The sequence below is a fragment of the Lissotriton vulgaris genome, chromosome 9, assembly GCF_964263255.1.
Source record: "Lissotriton vulgaris chromosome 9, aLisVul1.2, whole genome shotgun sequence".
Classification (NCBI taxonomy): domain Eukaryota; kingdom Metazoa; phylum Chordata; class Amphibia; order Caudata; family Salamandridae; genus Lissotriton; species Lissotriton vulgaris.
The window spans coordinates 1,217,967,071-1,217,987,992 of NC_141697.1; the positions used below are offsets into that span (position 1 = coordinate 1,217,967,071).

At 46.8% G+C, this 20,922-nt stretch overlaps 1 protein-coding gene across 3 annotated transcripts in view; it reads left to right on the forward strand.

Annotated features, from left to right (window-relative positions):
* The window catches only part of ARIH2 (ariadne RBR E3 ubiquitin protein ligase 2), a 335,731-nt gene that overhangs the window by 231,990 nt on the left and 82,819 nt on the right, over positions 1 to 20,922 (forward strand). For all 3 annotated transcript variants that reach the window (XM_086939316.1, XM_086939318.1, XM_086939317.1), the window contains one exon: positions 10,854 to 10,971. In XM_086939316.1, the coding sequence (XP_086795442.1) occupies positions 10,854 to 10,971 (118 nt within the window). The remainder of the gene's footprint in view (positions 1 to 10,853; positions 10,972 to 20,922) is intronic.

The window sequence follows — 20,922 nt, forward strand, 5'->3', positions numbered from 1 at the left end:
GAACCGCTGGAGAAAACACTGCAGCAGATTGAAAAAGACAATAACACTGCAAAGGGCACTGGGATGCTCTAATTCCGGGATCAACCAAGAAGGGGAGCAACCCCAATGAGAAGCCCTGCAGGGAGAGGAAGCTTTCAAAGCCCAGCAACACAGCCACTCTACCAGCAGCCAGCTGTGCATCAAGGCGCCCAGCAGCAGTGGCAGTTTTCAACACCACAGTGTCAGACCTTTTGGGGCAAAGACTGAGGAATGGGGCTACCGTCCAGGGGAGAAAGGTCCTCCAGCAAGTGACTACACTCTGCAATGCCCTCAACACGTCACAGTGGGGGGCAGAATAGCAGACAAGTGGGTCTTAAACATCATACAACATGGCTACTGAATAGAGCTGCTTAGAACACCACCAGCTACACGAACAAAAAACAGAACACTAAATAAAATCTCTACAGGAAATCTTGCCACTACTACGGAAAGAGGACTACATGGCAACAATAGACTTGACAAATGCCTACTTATGCATCCCCATGAATCAGAGACACAAGCAATTTCTACAGTTCCTCATGAACTAAGTACACTACCAATTCAAAGTTCTAGCACAAGTAACAGCTTATCAGAAAAGGGATACACATATATCCCTACCTGGATGACTGGCTAGTAAAAGCAAGCTCCTTCTCCGCATGCAAGAGGAGCATAAGAATGGTCATGGACACGTTGGACAGGCTGGGATTCATGATCAATCTAGAAAAATCATTGGCACTCCCGGAGAGAGACAAAGAGACCAAATCAACACATTGGAGACAACTTTTTTCCCACCCCGAGGATACAGGTGATATCCGAATAGGCTTGCCTCTATAACAAGGAGCTGTTTCAGACTGGGAAAACAGCGGGAAGGAGAATGATGCCCCCCTTCCCCCCTGTCCCCTAATCCGGCATGCAAAATCACTCAAGGCCACTCCAGGAATGGACCCAAAACCAATGAGCAGTTTGGAGGATCTAGTGATTGTAACACAAAAGTACAGGAGGAGATGACATGGTGGAACAAGAGCAACATGGCAGTAGAAAGGCCTTTCTTCCTAACAACCACAACTGTGACCGTCACCACGGACGCATCTCACACAGGGTGGGAAGCAAACACGGAGACTCTAAGTCAGGGGACCGTGGAAGACACAGGAAGCAATTCAACACATAAACATCCTGGAGTTAAAGACAGTGTTTCTGGTCTGAAAAGCCTTCAAACACAGCTATGGGGAAAGTCTGTGCAAATCCGAACTGACAACGGAACTACAATGTTTTACCTGAACAAACTGAATTGAGCGGGGCGGGAGGGGGGGGGGGTCCCAAGCAACGTCCCAACTAGCGCCAAAGATTTGGAGATGGACCATTCACAGAAAGGAAACCATCCTGGCAGTACACGTGCCGGGAGTGGAAAACATAGACGCAGACTGACTAAGCCGGCAGTTTGCACTCTCACACGAGTGGGAGCTACATCAACAGGTATTCCAAAGAATCTTCAGCAATGGGGAACACCAGAGGTGTATTTATTCACAAAACTGAAAAATGCAAAATGCAGGGACTTGACATCCAGGCTCTCACACCATAGGATATGCCCTGTCAATAAAATGGTCCGGGATATTTGCCTATCCTTTTTGCCAATCATCCTGATGGCGCTAGTGAGATCCAAGTGCAAGCAATCACAAATTACACTGATCCTTGTTGCCTCACAGTAGGCAAAACAAATGTTGTTTTCGGACCTAATAGAGATGACCCAAGAAAATACAATAAAGGAACTATACATTAATAACACCAACTAGGAAAAAATTAATCACTAAACTGTACAGGGCTACACAGGAAGAAACAGTCAGGGGATCCGATAAAAGCCTCACGAGATGGAATGATATTCTGGACCCCCAGATAAATGGAGAGGAATGGGAACAAATTTGCAGCTTAACGGGCCGCCTTACGCCCAATGGGAATTTACGTATTATTCATTTTAAATTTCTTCATCAAATATATTACACCCCCTCCAAGCTGTATAAAATGGGTCTCAGCGAGTCTGTTCAATGCAAAAGATGTGGGCAACTTCATGCTGATTTTCTACACCTTGCCTGGCATTGTAGATTGGTGCTGAAATATTGGGAAGAGGTAATAGAACATATCCACACTATGACGTGCACTATAATTCCATGTACACCACTCGGATGTTTGCTAAGTTATGTCCCTACACTGTAACGCACTCCGGGCAGGTTTGTGAGTTGCACTCTTGCTTACTAAATGCCGTATTCTGTTTACGTGGGATAGTACACTTGCTCCGACAATAGAAGGGTGGATGAAATATATGGTATATTGTAGAGAAAATCTGGTATTATATGCCGAAGAACTGCCTGTAACCTCCAGACCGAAAGATATTTGGGTACCGCACCAACAATTCCTAGCACTGCCAACTCATGATGAAGATGAATAACTTGATCTTCTAACCATGATGCTGTTTGAGCTCTTGAATGATTATATTCACTGTAATAGAATTGATATGCTTATACGTTGCATGTACTGTGACCTCTGATCACCGACGATTCATACAGTATTATCTGTTGTTTTTTCACTATCGCTATGCTGGTATTGCTAAACCTAATAAAAAGAATTATAAAAAAAAGCTATACGCCAAAACCTCCTTTCAGTGCAAGAGGGGAGGTTACTCAATCCAAAACCAGGCAGCCTAAGTCTAGCGAGAAGGCTCCTGAGGACATAGAATAGGGACACCTTAACCTGCCAACAAGATCAATGGAAGTTCTGAGGGGTGCAAATGACAAGCACAAGAAAAGCGGAAAGATATATCTGGTGGTGTTAAAAATAGCAGTTGTAAAAAGCAGAATGCAAGATATGTCAGGCATCAGATACCTTATGCATCTGCTGTACCAACATTTGACTTGTGCCTCCTTAAAAGCACATTTACCGACATCGGAATAAGTTTCTTCACTGCACCTCTAATAAAAGGTTCCTAGAAATGTCAGAGACTGGCCTCACCCAGAACAGCACCCACGCCAATGTGGAACCTTAATCTGGTCCTAAAGTAATAAATGAAGTAACCTTTCAAACCTCTATGCAAATCAGAGCTCAAGTTCCTAACTCTGAAAACAGCATTACTAATCCTAAATACCTCCGTGCGCAGGGTAAGCAAAATTGAGGTTTTGACGATCCAAGAAACCTACCTATAGATACACAAAGACAGAATAGTTATGAGAACAAACTTCCACTTTCTTCCATAGGTAATACCACGCTTCTACATCAACCAAACAATTCAGCTACCAGGACCCGAAGAGTAAAGCAGAAAGGGCTGCACATGCTTGACGTGTGAAGGGCTGCACCGTAGTACTTAGAAAAAGCAAAGGACTTCAGGGAAGGAAGCCAATTCTTTTGCATCATTTGCAAACAGAAAAGGGGCTCATCAGTAACTAAAAGCTCCATCCTAAGGTGGATAGTACAGACGATCCAAACATGCCATAAAAAAGTTGGCATATAACTGGGGAAAAAAACCTATAGCACACTCCACAAGAAAGAACCGAGGAACTCTCGCCTTCCTAGCGAATGTTCCATTAAGGGACATATTGATGGCAGCCAAATGGTCATCAGTACATATGTTCACCAAACACTACGGTCGACATTCAAGTAAATAGTCACGGGTTGGGAGAAAGTACAAAAAAAACATGTATTCCAGTTCAAACTCCTTTCAACCCAATGTCTTAAGGAGAACGAGGATACTGCTACAAAATCAACACACAGTATGTGAATCTAGGAAAAAATCGCAATGCCAAAGAAAATAGTTACTTGTAGGAGCAGTTTTGTAGTTTGAAGAATTTTTTGGGGTACCATACAACCCTCTCACCCCCCCAAGAAAGGAGGTGCAACATGAACATGCAAACAAGGAGAAAAGGACAAGAAGAAGAATGTATTTTACTGTCTATCAGAGTTAACGTAAGCCACAATGACATACCAAGTTGCAAAGGAAGATTAAAAAAATCTGAATATAGTGTCCAAGCACAGAGACATTCGAAGTGCTTGCATCACAAGTGGATGGAACTTCATATTAAATGGTACCAGACGGCGCCCAAACACACAAAAAAAAGGAGAAAGGGAATGGATGCTTAAGTTTTCCAGACCAAACCACTAGATGATGAAATCATGCACAGCATGCGTGTCCAGTAAATCCTTCAAGCGCAAAAGTACTCCAAGAAAGTAACAATTTCAATATTGCTACAGTAATCCTCCATTTTGTATGATGAACTAAATAAGTAAAGTCCTAAATCACAGGGGTGTTTCCAGGATAAAGGAGGTGGGGGTTTTGTCCAGGACTATGGCTAGGAGCTGATTGGCAATGGAGTTTTTGAGTTGCGACAAATTACATTTTAATCAGTGTTCTGCTTTTGTGCCATACTTGTTTTGTAAACCGAAATAAGCGTATTGTTTTTGTGTATGATTGGTGGTCACAATATAAAACCATTCGATGCACCCATATAATGAGACTAATAACAAAATAGATCACAAGAATAAAACACTTTGCATTAAAAATAGTTAAAACAAATAATATCTAGTTATATAAAACCACTCGTGTACCACATAAAGGATCAACTATCGTTATTTAGACCCTGCTGCTACAATTGCCTTATGATAAGAATAAAGCTGCAGCGCGTAGACCAGTTTGTGAACCATTGATATCAACAGGGTTAATTAATATTTTGCGAAACATCAATGAATATACAAGTTTTAAAAAAAATTAAAGGGCTATGACATACATATTCAAAGTTATGTCATTCCCAAGACCTAGTTGGTACTGTAGATGTTTTGTAATTGCTCCGACGGTTTCTAAAATTTAGCTTCAGGGCAAAAAGGAAGAACTCCTCTTGCCCCAGTATTGGAACTTTCATAGATTCCCATGCTTTGTATAATTTCCCCGTCATCGGAATGGGAGCCTCGGTAAATAAAAAATACCATAGCAGTAAATACAAAAGAGAAAACTAGGCCTAGGCCTCATCTCATTTTGTAGCCTATCCGCCTCTTTTTGTAAAAGAGACAAATAATTCTGTACCAACCAATCAGAACTGCCTCACCCGTTAGAACCCTCCTGAGAGAGCCTCAGATTTTTCTACCGCATGTTGTGCTAGGGAGTCTCCACTGAGCTCTACTCAGATTTTTTCTTCAACTTCAATTCTTTGACTTTTCTCTTCAAATTTACAATGTCTGACAAGGAAAAGAAGGCACTATTTAGAGCTTGTGCTACTTGTTCTAAAAAGAGACTGTTTGTGGAGGACAAGCATGATGACTGTATCTACTGCTTGTTCCCGGACCACAAGGCCACAGATTGTAAGACGTTGACGGTTGTGTCAGCGAAGGTAGTGTTCACGGCGGCGAAGAGGACGACGTCGACTACGTCGGCAGCTTCAATGGTGATGACTACGAGCTCGTCGACGACAAAAACTCAGGCGACGAGATCCATTCCTCCGTCGACTGTCCCGTCGACGGTTCTATCGATGACGAGTCCGGCGACTAAGAGTCCATCGACGAGGTCGTCAACGATCCAAAAACTTCGCATTTCCTTAAAAAGACAACCAATAACTCCTGAGATGACCTCTCCAAGACGAGTAACACCTTTGCCTCCCACTCTGTTGTTCGATGAGGAATCTGATGAAGAGGGTGATGGTCTTTATGGGGATGCCTCCAGCCCATCGGACTTAAATGTGAAGTGCCAAGACACAGATTCGGAGGAGTATTACGATACAGGACGCCAATATGCCCAGCAAGTCAGGCCTCCACAGAACAAAACGCCAAGAGATGGTGGCAATGAACTCTTCTTTAATTACAGATTTGCAGTTAATGTTACAGGATTATAGGAAGAGGTTTCCATCGCAACCTGCAGTACAACAGGAGCATCCTCCTTCTCCTCCTATTCCGTCTGCCCCTGCGGCAGCAGTGACACCTGTGGTTTCACAGGTTACGGAACCAGAAACCAGAGAAGGTTACTAAGAGGCGGTGACTGTTCAAGATGACGATGTCTCCTCGGATGGTAATCTTCAGGAAGATCCTTATGATCCAGATAGAGGTTATGATGATGATGACCTTCAGGATCAGGATGCACCAGTGCTGGATACGGCTACCTCCCCTCCAGCTGATATTGGAGGTTTCCATAACCTAATGGAAAGGGCGTCTAAGGGATTCGGCCTGCCGATTACTTCTGTTCAGACAGACGGCTTCCTTTATGACTTTAAGGAGCCGTATAGAAAGTCTGTTCGGTCAATCTCTATTATAGAGCATGTATGGTCAGAGGTATTAAGGTCATGCAAAATCCGGCAACAGTCATTCCTGTTCTTCCCCGGCTGGAGAAGAAGTATAAAGCGCCAGAGGGCAGTCCAGCTTGCTTGATTGGACAACCAAAACGGATTCCCTCATTTCCCAAGCGGCACAAAGCAAGTCTAAAAACCCATTGACGCCACTTACAACACCACCAGACAAATAAGGGAGACGTCTGGACAATGTGGGCAAAAGATTCTCTACCATGGCAAGCCAACTAGTTCCAGCTTCTAATGCTCTTGCCATCTTGGGAAGGTATGATCGCCAAATGTGGTGCGATTTAACCCCGTTTGTGGATCAGCTTCCAGATGCAGCGAAAGATGATGCCAGGAAAGTTCTGATGGAAGGAGAGCGTTCCTCTTCGGAGGTGATATGTTGCGCTATGGATATAGCGGCTACTGCTTTTCGTGCCCTGGCAGGTTCAGCTGTGTTAACGCGCCAGGGTTGGCTGCGGGCAACCTGGTTTTGCCAGGAATACCAGAACAAAATTTTAGACTTGCCATACGATGGGGACATGCTTTTCGGAAAGCATGTCGATGAAGCCCTTCAAGGCATCAAAAAGGACACCGGCACGGCGAAGTCCTTGGGGTCATTGGACTATCGCAAAGTTCCATTCAGAGGTGGGAGAGGTTTTTCCTCATACAGAGGTGGCACCCAACAGCGGTACTCATCATATTCGCAATCATCCCAATCTTACAAACACCAATACTCCAATCAACGCCAAGGCCAGTCGGATTCTTTCTCTCGCCAATCAGAGAGGGCGTCCGAATCGTCAAGGACGGGATAACTCCAAACGTCAATAGCGGCCTCACGGCTCTTTCTGCTGTTCCTACCCCTCCGATGACATCAGTGGGGGGCAGGATTTCTTATTGTCTAAGCAGTTGGAAAGTTAATACATCGGATCAGTGGGTCCTGAATATCGTTCATAGTGGTCACACGTTGGAATTTCAACATCTTCCTCCAAACAGAGCTCCAGGCGCCAACGAGTCGAAACATCTGGGACTGCTACGTCTTGAAGCCCACCAGCTTTTCATCAAGGGGGCAATAGAACCTGTACCTCTCTCTCAAAGGGGGAGAGAGTTTTATTCCAGGTTCTCCTTGTTCGAAAAAGATCAGAAAAATGGCGCCCCATATTAGATCTACGGGAGCTCAACACCTATCTCATCAAGCTATCCTTCAGGATGGTCACTCTCCAGGATATTCTTTGTCTGCTAAATCCAGGAGACTACATGGCGACTCTGGATTTAGAGGATGCTTATTTCCATGTGCCAATCCATCCAGCTCACAGGCAATACTTGCGCTTCACAGTGGGGAAGAGCCATTTTCAGTTCATAGTACTTCCTTTTGGTCTCTGGTCTGTACCAAGGATATTTACAAAGGTGTTGGCCCCAGTGGCAGCATTCCTCAGGAAACAATCTCTGGAAGTTTTTCCCTACCTGGACGACTGGCTGGTCAAGGCTCCATCTTTCCAGGGAACTTCCAAATTACGACCTGCATCCAACTGTTCAACCATCTGGGCCTTCGGCTCAACAGGGACAAATCGGTCCTTCAACCATCCAGGTCAGCAAAGTTTCTGGGATCCATTCTGGACACGAAACGCTGCAAGGCTTACCCAACGGAGGAACGTCAAAGCAAATTGATGCTATTGGCTCGCCTCTTGCTAAAGAGGAAATCCCTGTTGGTACGGCTCTACAATTCCCTGCTCGGATCGATCTCATCCTGCATACCATTGATTCCACATTGCAGGCTGCGAATGCGTCCACTGCAAGAGCAGCTCGACAAACAATGGTGCCAGGTGGAGGGCTCTTTCGACGACAGGATTACGGTAACCCCAGCAATGAGAAAAGCATGCGGCTGGTGGTTGGTGAAGGACAATATCGCAAAAGGATTAACATTCACGCTTCCTCCGTCTCCCATGGTTCTCACCACGGACGCCTCGTTAGAAGGCTGGGGAGCGGTGCTTCAAGAGCTGCACGTGAGCGGTCACTGGAATCCAGTTCAACGCAAGTGCCACATCAACCTGTTAGAACTCAAAGCTATTCAGTTAGCCTTGCAGACTTTTTTGCCACAAATTCAGAATGGTTCAATGCTGTCCGGACGGACAACACACCAGCCATGCACTATATCATCAAGCAGGGCGGGACGAGATCCCAGACCCTTTCCAGAGAAGCTCAACTGATTTGGGATTGGGCGATTTTTCACAATATTGCTCTGACAGCGGAACACCTCGCAGGTTCGCTCAATATAACAGCGGATGCGCTGAGTCGTCAGAAATCGATCAGTCACGAATGGGAGTTAGACCAAACCATTCTGGAGGAGGTCTTCTCGGTCTGGGTGACCCCGACCAAAGACCTGTTTGCAACCCCGGAGAACACCAAATGCCGATTCTATGCAAGCAGGGATCACCATCCGAGGTCCTTGGGGAACGTGCTTTCGATTGCCTGGTACGGCGCATTCTTTTACGCTTTTCCTCCGATACCTCTAATCCCGAGGTTGATCAAGAAGCCAAGATGGAGCCGTGCAAGATGATCTTGATTGCACCGGCGTGCCCCAGCAGTTCTGGTACACAGAACTCCTCTTGCTTTCTCAGGACCATCCAATTCGCCTGCAACCGGTTCCATCTCTGTTGACGAGGTCTCAGGGTCAAGTATTCCATCCGGACCCGAGTTCACTTCACTTGACAGCGTGGCTCCTGAATACAGGGAATTTCTGAATTTGAACCTCACCAAGGAGTGTAGGGACATCTTGTCTCAAGCTCGAGCTCCAAGTACGAACAGAACTTATAGGGCAAAAATGGAAGAGGTTCTGCCTCTGGTGTCAGAAACAACATCTTCACCCTTATACTTCGGCTCCGCATCAGATCTTGCCATACATACCATCGCTGGCTAAATCTGGATTGGCTCATTCTTCTGTTAAAGTTCATCTGGCAGCCATCTCGAGGTTCAGACGGACGTCTTCAGGTCCTTCCTTTTGGTCCGCTAGGATTGTCAAGCAGTTCTTGAAAGGCCTGTTCAGGGTTTTTCCTCCAGTCAGTCTTCCTCCACCTGTCTGGCAACTTAATTTGGTCTTGGCTCAGCTAATGAGAGCGCCATTTGAACCCATTCACAAAACGGACCTTAAATTCCTATCTTGGAAGCTAGCTCTTCTATTGGCATTGACATCGGCCAGACGGATTAGCGAGCTCCAGGCGCTGATAATCGTGGAGTCCTTCCTTCAATTCAAACGGGATGTCCTGATCCTCTGGACAAACCCAAAGTTCATCCCGACGGTTCGGTCTGAATTCCATCTGAATGAACCATTGATTTTGAAGTCTTTTTTCCCGCGACCTTCTACCCCAGCAGAGAGGTCCTTGCATTCTTTGGACGTTCAGAGGTGTCTAACGTTCTATTTGGAGCGCACAAAACCTTTTAGGAAATCCTCACAGCTGTTCATCTCCTACAGTGCCCCGCGGAAGGGATTTCCGCTGTCCAAACACAGCATTTCTCGCTGGATCTCCAGTGCTATTCAGTACTGCCATCAAGAAGCGGGCAAACCGCTCGAAACAAGAGTCCGTGCACATTCCACAAGATCAGTGGCATCGTCAGTGGCTCTATTTTCAGGAGTCCCTATCAAGGACATCTGCAGGGCAGCGACGTGGAGCAGTACGCATACCTTCACGAAGCACTACTGCCTGGATTCTTCTACCAAGGATGATACAGCTGTTGGTCAGGCAGTCTTGAGGAATCTTTTTCAATGAGAGGTGAGCTTTCCCTAAAATCCCTCCTTCCTCTGCTGCACATTTTGTATCACTTGTGATAGTCCTTGATAATGTAACAAGTATATTTGTATGTATTCGATTTTCCAATGTGAGTATCTATGTGGCAAGGTGGTGATATTCTTGTAACAAAATGTGCTTTTAGGGCTTACTGCTAGCTACTCTGATACAAAGCATGGGAATCTATGAAAGTTCCAATATTGGGGCAAGAAAACAAGTTACTTACCTGTAACTTTGGTTCCCCAGTATTGGTAACTTTCATAGATTCCCATGCGCCCACCCTCCTCCCCTGGGAAAGCTCTGCCTTTTTCCTGAGAGAGTGGCTGTTGCACAACGGCTACGAAAATCTGAGGCTCTCTCAGGAGGGTTCTAAGGGGTGAGGCAGTTCTGATTGGTTGGTACAGAATTCTTGGTCTCTTTTACAAAAAGAGGCGGATAGGCTTCAAAATGAGATGAGGCCTAGGCCTAGTTTTCTCTTTTGTATTTACGGCTATGGTATTTTTTATTTACCTAGGCTCCCATTCAGACGACGGGGGAATGATACAAAGCATGGGAATCTATGAAAGTTACCAATACTGGGGAACCAAAGTTACAGGTAAGTAACTTGTTTTCTTCCCTTTTATCCCCAATATATAACTTCCAGTCCCAAGAACATAATATTGGTTAAGTTTTTGTTGGCAGTAGAATTTTTTGTCCTATCTGCTTTGACATGTGACTCCATAAATTGTGACTTGCCTAACTTTGAATTGCTTCCTTTTAACAGTTTCAAGTGTCGACAAATGTACCATGCTCCTACAGATTGTGCAACTATCCGAAAGTGGCTCACAAAGTGTGCAGATGACTCTGAGACTGCAAACTACATCAGTGCTCACACTAAAGATGTAAGGTGCTCTCTGAAACCTGTTATCTGCCTAGTGTTATGGATTTAGGGACTTTCTTGAGATGAAGCGCTGTAAAGCTCCCTTATTTTTCAAGGATGTATTTGATAAATATTAATTTAACTTTCTAATGCATACTTCTAACCAAAGATTCCTCGCCTTTTGAATTCTTCCAGTTATCGGACAGGATCTGGAAACTTTTTTGCAATTCCTCCTTTGCACCTGTAAGGTGGAGCCACTGATCTTTGTAGTGTACTCTTCCTGCCAGCGCAAGGCTGTATGTAGGCACTTGTCAGTCCTGTTCTAGGCTCCCTACCTCATCCAAAACAAACTCTGAAGGACAAGTCTTGCACAAAAAAACAAGATGGGAGTCTTCAACCTGCTGCTCCTACAATAGATTGCACACTCCGTACTTAAATGCCTGACCCCATTCCCTTGCTGAACCACTGTACACTGAATTTCCTAAGGTGTTTTCTAACTCCACTTGAGGTAGAGGCCTTTACAGAGGCCATGCAACTTCTTCTGTAAATAGTTCAGTGTTCTCCTGGAGTAATTTCTGGCTCCGTGAATCTGCCATGGCGCGCAGAAAGGCTTCCGCTGATGGGGACTTTCCTTGGACCAATTGAACCATTTAGTCGCTGTCCAACCCCATTACCTGTACCAGGCTTTGCCTCCCCTCTTTTGCTGAAGACAATTCTGTTTTCCACTGCTTTAGCGCAGGCTCTGGCCTTGGAGTTGCCATCTGTAGATCTAACACCCAATCCTTTCTTGAACCCAAACCAGAGCACAGCTAGATCTCAGTCTGTATCTCATTACATGATCACTAAGGCCCAACCAAAAGTGTGTGAAGATTCTCAGGCAGTGCCTCTGTCTCGATCGCAGTATTTTAAGTGCCTTGAGGCATGTTTAGAATAGACTTTGATGCTGTACAAGACATTCCTATTCCTCCATGATGGTGAGGAGGTATCCTACAGGTTGTCCCGCACCCACAAATTATACGGACTCTGGTCTATATTTAGAACATCAAAATGCTAGGGACCTTCATACCCCACCAGATACACTGAAATGGACTCCACATTAGATTTCTCACTTCTGCTTCACTCACTCTACCTGGGACCGACAACATAGTCATTACACTGGAAACTACTGGTGGTGCACTTGCACTAGTACTACTCTACCGTCCCCCTCTGCCGATGCCATCTTTTCCTCTCTCTTTGAGTGAACAGGTAGCCGACCTGCTCACACATAATTCTAGAATCGCCATATTTGGGGATTTTAACTATTGGTACGACAGTGATCTTGCAGGGCCTCATGCTATGGAGCTGTTTGAAACACTGACCAGCTTGAATCTTATCCAGCACATCACCTCACCGATGCACTCCAAAGGCCACATTTTAGACCATGTATGGACCCATAACCTCGCCTTGTCTTGCCCCAACATTTCCCCCTGTCTCTGGTCAGATCACTATCTGATAGAGGTTACCATCACTATCAAAGGGAGCTTTAAGGCCCCTATCCTTCCTGGAGGACAATGCCGCAAATGGAATGCCTATGACGCCCAGGGCTTCCTCGACTTTGCATCCAACACCTGCCCTACCATTGACCCATCTTCCGGTACCGACTCCATGGAGGGCGCAATCTCCACTTGGTTGCGAGCGGCCAGCGACAAATTCGCCCCTCTTACCAGCTTCGCTCACACGAGGTGTGGCAACTCCCACCGCTGGTTTTCTGAGGAATTAAAAACCCTTAAATCAAAGCTGCGCCTCCTCGAACGCAAATGGAGACGGGGTTACTCCACAGAGAACCGCGCAGAGTATGTGTCAGCCCGTAATGAATACAAAAGTGCTATCATAAAAGCTAAGGCCTCACATATCTCCGAAAGAATCAACTCAGCCTCTAACAAATCTAAAGAAATCTTTAAAATCATGAATGACTTTTCCTCTGACCAGAGAATTCTTCCCACTCAGGCTCCCACCCTAGATACTTGTATTGCGCTCAACACCTATTTCGTTCAGAAAATCGTTGACATCAAGAACGCCATCTCCTCGTCTATTCCCCCTAGTTGCCCTGACCCCTCCCCCCTCAACTCATCTGTCTTCACCCAGTTCCCAGCTATCACTTCTAGCACTCTTACTGAGCTTACAACCCGCATCAAATCTGGCTCTCCCGAGGACTGCTGTCCCCCCTCGGTCCTCAGAGCAATCTTCTCAGCTCTACCAGACAGTATTCTCCCTCTCTTAAACACCTCCCTCAGTACTGGCACGGTCCCCTCCGCGTTCAAACAGGCCATACTGGTTCCCCTTCTAAAAAAAGCCGGAGCTGACCCTGCCAATCCAGCCAATTATAGGCCTATCTCCCTCTTACCCTATTCTTCTAAACTATTGGAGGCCCATGTCACAACCTGTCTGTCAGCGTTCATTGAGAGCTCTGGCTTCCTGGAACCTAACCAGGCAGGTTTCAGGCCAGCCCATTCTACCGAGGCAGTCATTGTAAAAGTCTTTGATACTCTTCGGGAGAATGCCGATAGAGGGTCCCCCCAGGCACTAATCCTTCTGGACCTCTCGGCCGCGTTCGACACGGTGGATCATGACATCTTACTCCACCGTGTCGGACAAGCTGGCATCCAGGGCCCTGCACAGGATTGGATTAAGTCCTTCCTTTCTGGCAGAGTGCAAACAGTCCACCTAGGCTCCTTCACTGCAACCCAGGTTCCCACCACCTGTGGAGTCCCTCAGGGATCCTCCCTTTCACCTCTACTTTTCAACCTGTATCTTCGCCCGCTAATTCAGTCACTTAGCAACTGGAACTGCACTGTCCTCAACTATGCAGATGATATGCAGATCACCCTGAGCACTCCCCCCATGACTTCCCACCCTACAGGATTGTGTTCACTAGCGCCGGGATACCCAAGGGTAGCTGTGCGCTCTACAAAACCCAAAATCAAATCAAATCAAATCAAATCTTTCCCTTAGACACCCCGGATGCGACATCCAATTTCCAGGCTGTAATGCTGCACATCCAACAATGGATGATGTCTAATCAACTAAAACTAAATCCGGAAAAAACAGAACTCCTCCTGCCTTGTTCTAGCTCTGCCCACTGGGGACCCCAATTCTGGCCAGCTGAACTGGGCACCGCCCCTACTCCATCGAGTTCAGTAAAAAGTCTGGGTGTCACCATTGATAAAGATCTCTCCCTGAAAACTCATGTTGGAGCCATTATCTCTGCTAGTATGTTCCAGCTCCGCAAAATCCGGAAAATTACTCATCTGCTCTCTCACGAGGCCTTGGTGCAAATTGTCATCTCCCTCGTTCTCTCCCGCCTCGACTTTTCCAACGCCCTTTACTGGGGCCTCTCCAGGTCCCTGCTCCACCGCCTCCAGATGGTGCAGAACCAGGCTGCAAGGCTTATATGTAAAGTCCCTAAATGGCAATCTGCTAGACCTCTTCTGGCCAAGCTGCACTGGCTTCCCATTGAGCAAAGGGCCGCCTTCAAGATCGGATGCATAACCTACAAAGCACAGCATACCAAATGCCCGACCTTCCTGAAATCCCTCATCAATCCCCATCGCCCGACCCGCAATCTCCGCTCTGCTCACCTTCATCTTCTCACCTCCCAAGCTGTGGAACTCCATCCCCCTACACATTAAAACCTCTGACACCTTGCTGAGCTTCAGAAAGGGCTTAAAGACCTGGCTCTTTTCAAACTCTCACTAGCCCTTTTCTCCTGCCCTATTTTCAATCTCAGCGCCAGGAAACCTCTGGTGTCAGTGCGCTTTATAAATGCAGCCTAACATTAACATTAACATTAACATTAACATTAGAACCCCCAACCAAGGAAAGGGTGGTCGTTGTGGTGATGATCAATAGTCCTGCTGGTGTGTTGGAACACAGTTGCCAGTAGTAAATAAATTGAATGTAAACAAAAGCTAATTAGCTGACAGATATGTTGCTACCCGGACCTTCTACTTTACAACATTTCAGTAAAGCCCTGAAACCTTAATCAGCAGTATGGTTGAAACTATGTTCAATGCCACTAGTAAGTGTCAGGCCCTTTTGAAACCACACTCTACACTGAAAAATCTCATAGTGCAACATTATGCCAGGAAAGTGAACTCAAATGCCTTCCCTACTACCTTGACCTATGAGGCCTTCAGGCTTATTCCATGAGACGAACACTGCCATGACTACTTGTGCTAGAAATCTGCCAGGGTGTTTGGTGAACATCTGGCCACACCTTCAACAGGTACTGCTTTAGGGTCCACTTGGCGTTTCTTTTGCTAATTCGCTTCTGCAGGGCTTCTTTTCTTAAAGTCCACTCTTCAAATGTGCCACCTTCGGAGGGTACTTCTTTGGTATCAATTCAAAACATGGCAAATCTCTAGTTGGAGTTGCCACCAGAAAGAGTGTTACCTAAGGCAAGTAACTTGTTATGATAGATGATTGTATCTAACAGCAGATTCTTAAGCATACTCTCTCCTTCCTGCTTTGTATAGTGGGCTTTCCGGTGTAAATATTGGTCAATATTAGATTCTGTACACTGTCACGTTCTTAATCTGTTGTTGAAGCTCCGCGTCCAAGGGTGGACAATGCTTCGTCATAAATGGACAAACTGGAGCGATTGCAAAAGGGTTTCTAGATCCAGACTGGAGTCTTGGGAAAATATGAAGAATCTGTGGTTAGAGTATCCACCAGAAAGCTTATCGCCAATTGTAAGTAACTTGTTCATTAGTGTGTAGACTACATTTATTTTAACATGAACTGTGACTCCTGTTCATCCAACCTTAATTATTTCTATCCGTGAACTGCTAAGATGTGTGGTGTAGCTATTGTATAAGGCTTTATTCTCATGTGATGTCCTTACAGTTCACCATTGTATTTCACCTTATATAGTAAATTCCAATAATATATATCTGTAATGTGTGGAAAAATATTTTTATTAAAAGATACATGTAGTTTCATTACTAACTTTCTATTCTTTGTTGTAAGTAAAAGGCACTTCCTGTGGTAATTGTCATTCAGCCACTATACAGCACCCTTAAAGATCAAGCAATATGTTGAGCCTAAGAAAGCTGCCTACTGTAAATGAATGCAGACCTCTTTCTTTGATTTGCCTTTAAAGTGCAATGCATTTAAACACAATATTTTTCTGCTGGACACTGAAGCCTGCAGTTTTCTTACCTTCTGAACATCCCTTACGCCAGTCCTGATCGGATACTCTCTTGCAATTGCTCATCCATGCCAGCAGAGGGCACCGGCTAAATAACTACCTCAGCATCTTAACATCTTGTGACGTCACTGAACTGATCTGGAGCGCACTGTTCTTTTTAATTGACATTGAAGTATGTCTCGTCCTTCCAGCCCTTCATAGGTTGCGAGGGTCAGATGTCTATCACTGACCCTCGTGATATCTGCTTGTGGTATTTAGGCTCGGACCATGACATAAATTCTTGTGATCCCTACAAGACCATCCATTCCAAGGCTATGAAAGAGAGTGAGGCAAAGCGCTTCATGGCCAGGGCAAAAGAAGGTAGGGAGAGGCTCGTGTTTCCTCTGGAAAACATAAACCTAAGAAGAGAAGAAGGCCTAGGGATAAATTGGATAAGTCTCCTCTTCCCCGATTCCTTTTTGGAACTGAAATTGGTTCTGATACCTCTGGAACTGTCGCTGACTAACTCCAGCCTATCGCGGTCTTCTGAACCTCAAGATCCGACTCTGGTTTTGAGTGGTTCTCAACTCTGCCCTGAGTTTCCTGCTCGAGAGATGGATCCAGCATTTATTTTGAACACCATATTTTAGGTATTTAGGAGGGTTATTACCCCCTCTGAAGTGCTTGGAAGTTGCAAGGGAGCAGAGGGGGACTACTGCCCATTAATCTTCCATGTGCTCATTTCGTCCCTTCCTTGTCCCAACCTTCGGGGGCATTGCCTCCGACATCCCAGCTGGTGGTGATATCTGTGGATTCTTAAGCATGTCTCTTGGGTGCCAGCTCCAGCATCTTCAACGCCACCAGTGTCTGTATTGATTCCAAGCCTGGCATTGAAATAAACACTGATGTTTGCAACTCAGCCTTTTATTCTTCCAGATGCTCCTCGTAGGTCTAGGAGAGAGGGTCAAAGACTTTTAGAGAAGAGTCCATGTAGAGGAGCTGAAACCCTCCCTGATTTATATGTGATGTATTCTGATCCTTTTGATGATGCAGCTATAGGTTCTACTTATTACCACTCGTCTGAGTCTGATGTTTTTCGGGAATTAAGTGGTTTTTTGACTTCTCTTAACCCTAATATGATAGCTCCTTCTGGTCCTTCAACTCGGGTAACAGGTAACAGGTAAAAACTTTATTTGCATAGTTACTTAAAACCATTGCAATGCATACAATTAATACAACCATATTAAAATGTTCCATATTTAAAAGTGAATGCTCCCTCATGAGCGTCGCAACATGACCTTCAAAAGACGTTTCTCGGGAGCAATAGATCCTTCTAGTCGATTTATCTCTACGATCTGAGGCAAGATCGTTACATCACTTGTAAGCCCTGCAGCCAATGTACCCACACTTATTAGGGGAAAAACCAGCTCTTTAATCTCTTCTGGAACCTGACATGGCTTGAAGTCAGATGAAGATCAACAGGTAACAAGGTCCATTGAGCATTTACCAGATGAATGAAAGAACAACCACTCATTCTGTTTTTGTATTCATTCTGTTGCCTTGACCAGCGCTAATTTGACCGTGCGGAGAGCACATGCAGGCCTATAGAAATCCACTTGACTGCTTAAAATGTCTGGTCCAGTATTAAGTTTCAAGCAGACCCAAGGGAAAGCTTATGCTACCAAGCTTGAAAATGTGCTATTTAGCTTGAATTTGTCTGTTCAGCCTCCAGGAAATGTGTTAGTACTTTGGGGTGGGTCAAATAAAACCTATTAACTTAAACCAGTGTTGGGGAAACAAAATCATTTACATTTTCTAGAATTATCCCCCTGCAGTCAGGAGAATATTTACAGCACGTGATTCTATGGGAGACGCACAAGTTGCTGACCCATTATTACTCCTCAGGAAATTTAACCTTCTAAAATGGCTGACCGAGTAGTGCACTCGCTGATCTTTCTTCTGACCTGCAGGCTCACAAGTATGGATTTCAAAAAGGCCAACTCAACATTTCACCTTTTCTGAAGTAGATAGTAGCACCTGACTTTAAAGTGTTTAGATTAAAAAACGGTAGCATTGAGCAGAATATTTTAAAACAAGCATTTACAATGCAATGGTTTTGCCTTTGTTAAAGTTAGAGCTATTGGCATTGCTCTTGACATTATTTTTATTTATGTTTTTTTAACATAAATAAATGGCATTGTCATTTACAATGCCACTAGCTTTATCTATCGCAAATGACACACACAAACACACACAGAGCCGCCCCACACACACCCCCACACAGAGCCCCGCACACACAGCCCCCCACACACACAGCCACACAGAGCCCCCCCACACACACAGCCACACAGAGCCCTCCACACACACAGCCACACAAAGCTTCCTACACACACAGCCACACAGAGCCCTCCACACACACCAACACAGCACAAGCAGGCAACAGGGGCAGACGGAGGCACAAGCAGGCAACAGGGGCAGACGGAGGCACAAGCAGGCAACAGGGGCCCACAGAGGCACAAGCAGGCAACAGGGGCCCACAGAGGCACAAGCAGGCAACAGGGGCCCACAGAGGCACAAGCAGGCAACAGGGGCCCACAAGCAGACAACAGGGGCACACAGAGGCACAAGCGGGCAACAGGGGCACAAGGAGGCACAAGCGGGCAACAGGGGCAGAAGCAAACTGTTCTACGCCAGACATCCTCCCCAACTGTGCACCCAGCCTTTCTTACAACCCGCTCTACCCCAGACACCCACCCACCCTAGGTGTGCACCCAACCTCTCCTTCAAACTGTTCCACACCAGACATCCACCCCAACTGTGCACCCAGCCTTTCTTACAACCCGCTCTACACCAGACTCCCACCCACCCTAGGTGTGCACCCAACCTCTCCTTCAAACTGTTCCACACCAGACATCCACCCCAACTGTGCACCCAGCCTTTCTTACAACCCGCTCTACACCAGACACCCACCCACCCTAGGTGTGCACCCAACCTCTCCTTCAAACTGTTCCACACCAGACATCCACCCCAACTGTGCACCCAGCCTTTCTTACAACTCGCTCTACACCAGACACCCACCCACCCTAGGAGTGCACCCAACCTCTCCTTCAAACTGTTCTACACTAGAGACCCACCCTTCCCAGCTGTTCGTCCGGCTTCTCTTTCAAACTGCTCTAAGCTAGACACACACGACCCCAGCTGTGGACCCGGCTTCTCGCTGGCTCTACACCGGGGACACACCCACCCCAGGGTTAGCTGTGAGTCAAACAGCCTGATGTACACCATACCAGACACCCACTCACGCACTCCAGCTGTTCACCCCGCGTGCCAGACTGTTCTATGTCAGACACCCACCCTTCCATCCATCCCAGCTGTGCACCAGCGTGGCAGGCAGCATGCTGTTCACCAGACGCCATTCGCCCAACCATCCCAGCTGTGCACCAGCGTGCCAGGCAGCCTGTCGCCCACGTGCAGCAGGTGTGCACCGAGTCCCAACACAGCGCGGCTCTGCCTCAGACACCAAACAAAGAAGCCTCAATCTGACCCCCACTCCCTGAGCTATGCAGAGCACCTCTAGACCTCACCCCTGCCACACACACAGCAGCGGAGCGCACACCCTGCCGCACGGAGCAGGGCTGCGCTGGTCGATCACACGAGGCCAGCTGCACATGGACACACACACACGTCTGCACACAGCACCCCCACTGCCCGTCTCTGTAAGTCACTTCACAGACTGCTGCTGCACACCCAGGCCCTCCGACCAACTCTGTACCAACCAGGCAAGTGCCTCCCAAGATGCGCGGAGCCGCGGACACCAGCAGTCATCAGACACCCGCGCACCACTGCTTTGCATCGAGCCATCATCCCCGCCAGTGCCACACCCGCACAAACCCACCAGAGGCACCGAGCCGCACACGTGTGAGCTGCTCCACGGTCTACATCCACACACCACAGCTCGGCCGTCAGGCCCTCACACAAAGACCTTCAAACACCAAATCCTATCCTAGGTTAGATGTGTGGCCGGTGCTTAGTACCGGGCGGAACTACGCCCCCTGCGCACGTGCGCTCCGAAGGGCTCTCTGTGCGCACACGCATCTATGCCAGACCCATCCGGACCTCCAGCAGCGCACCTGGGACTGGTCTCAGCCGCTCAGACAGGCCAGCTCCACGGCAGGCGCCCACCCAGCCCGCTGCGCACAGTCTCTCAGACACCCCTGCTCTACGCCCACACCCCGCCACAGCAGCAGCGCGCGCAGGGCCTTGTGCACACCAGCAAACGACCCATCTCACTGTGCGCCCCGCTTCCCATATGGACTATTCCTACAGCAGACCCCCACCCACCCGTGAACCCAGTCTCTCATCTAGCCAGATCTACAGCGGACACCCAACCATGAACCTACTATTTCATCTAGCCAGATCTACAGAAGACCACCTCTAAACCTAGTCATTTGTCTACCCAGATATATAGCAGACACACCCACCCGTAAAAATAGTCTCTTATTTAGCCAGATTTACAGCAGACACCCAACCATAAACCTAGTTTCTCATATAGCCAGATATACAGAAGACCACCTCTAAACCTAGTCTTTCATCTAGCCAGATCGATAGCAACACACTCACCCGTGAATCAAGCCTCATCTAGCCAGGTCTACAGCAAACTCAACCGTGAAACTAGTTTCCCGTCTAGCCAGGTCTACAGCAAACTCAACCGTGACCTGATCTCTCATCTAGCCAGACCCCCAGAATACAACCTCTGAACCTAGTCTTTCACCTAGGCACATCCACAGCAGACACACAGCTACCAGG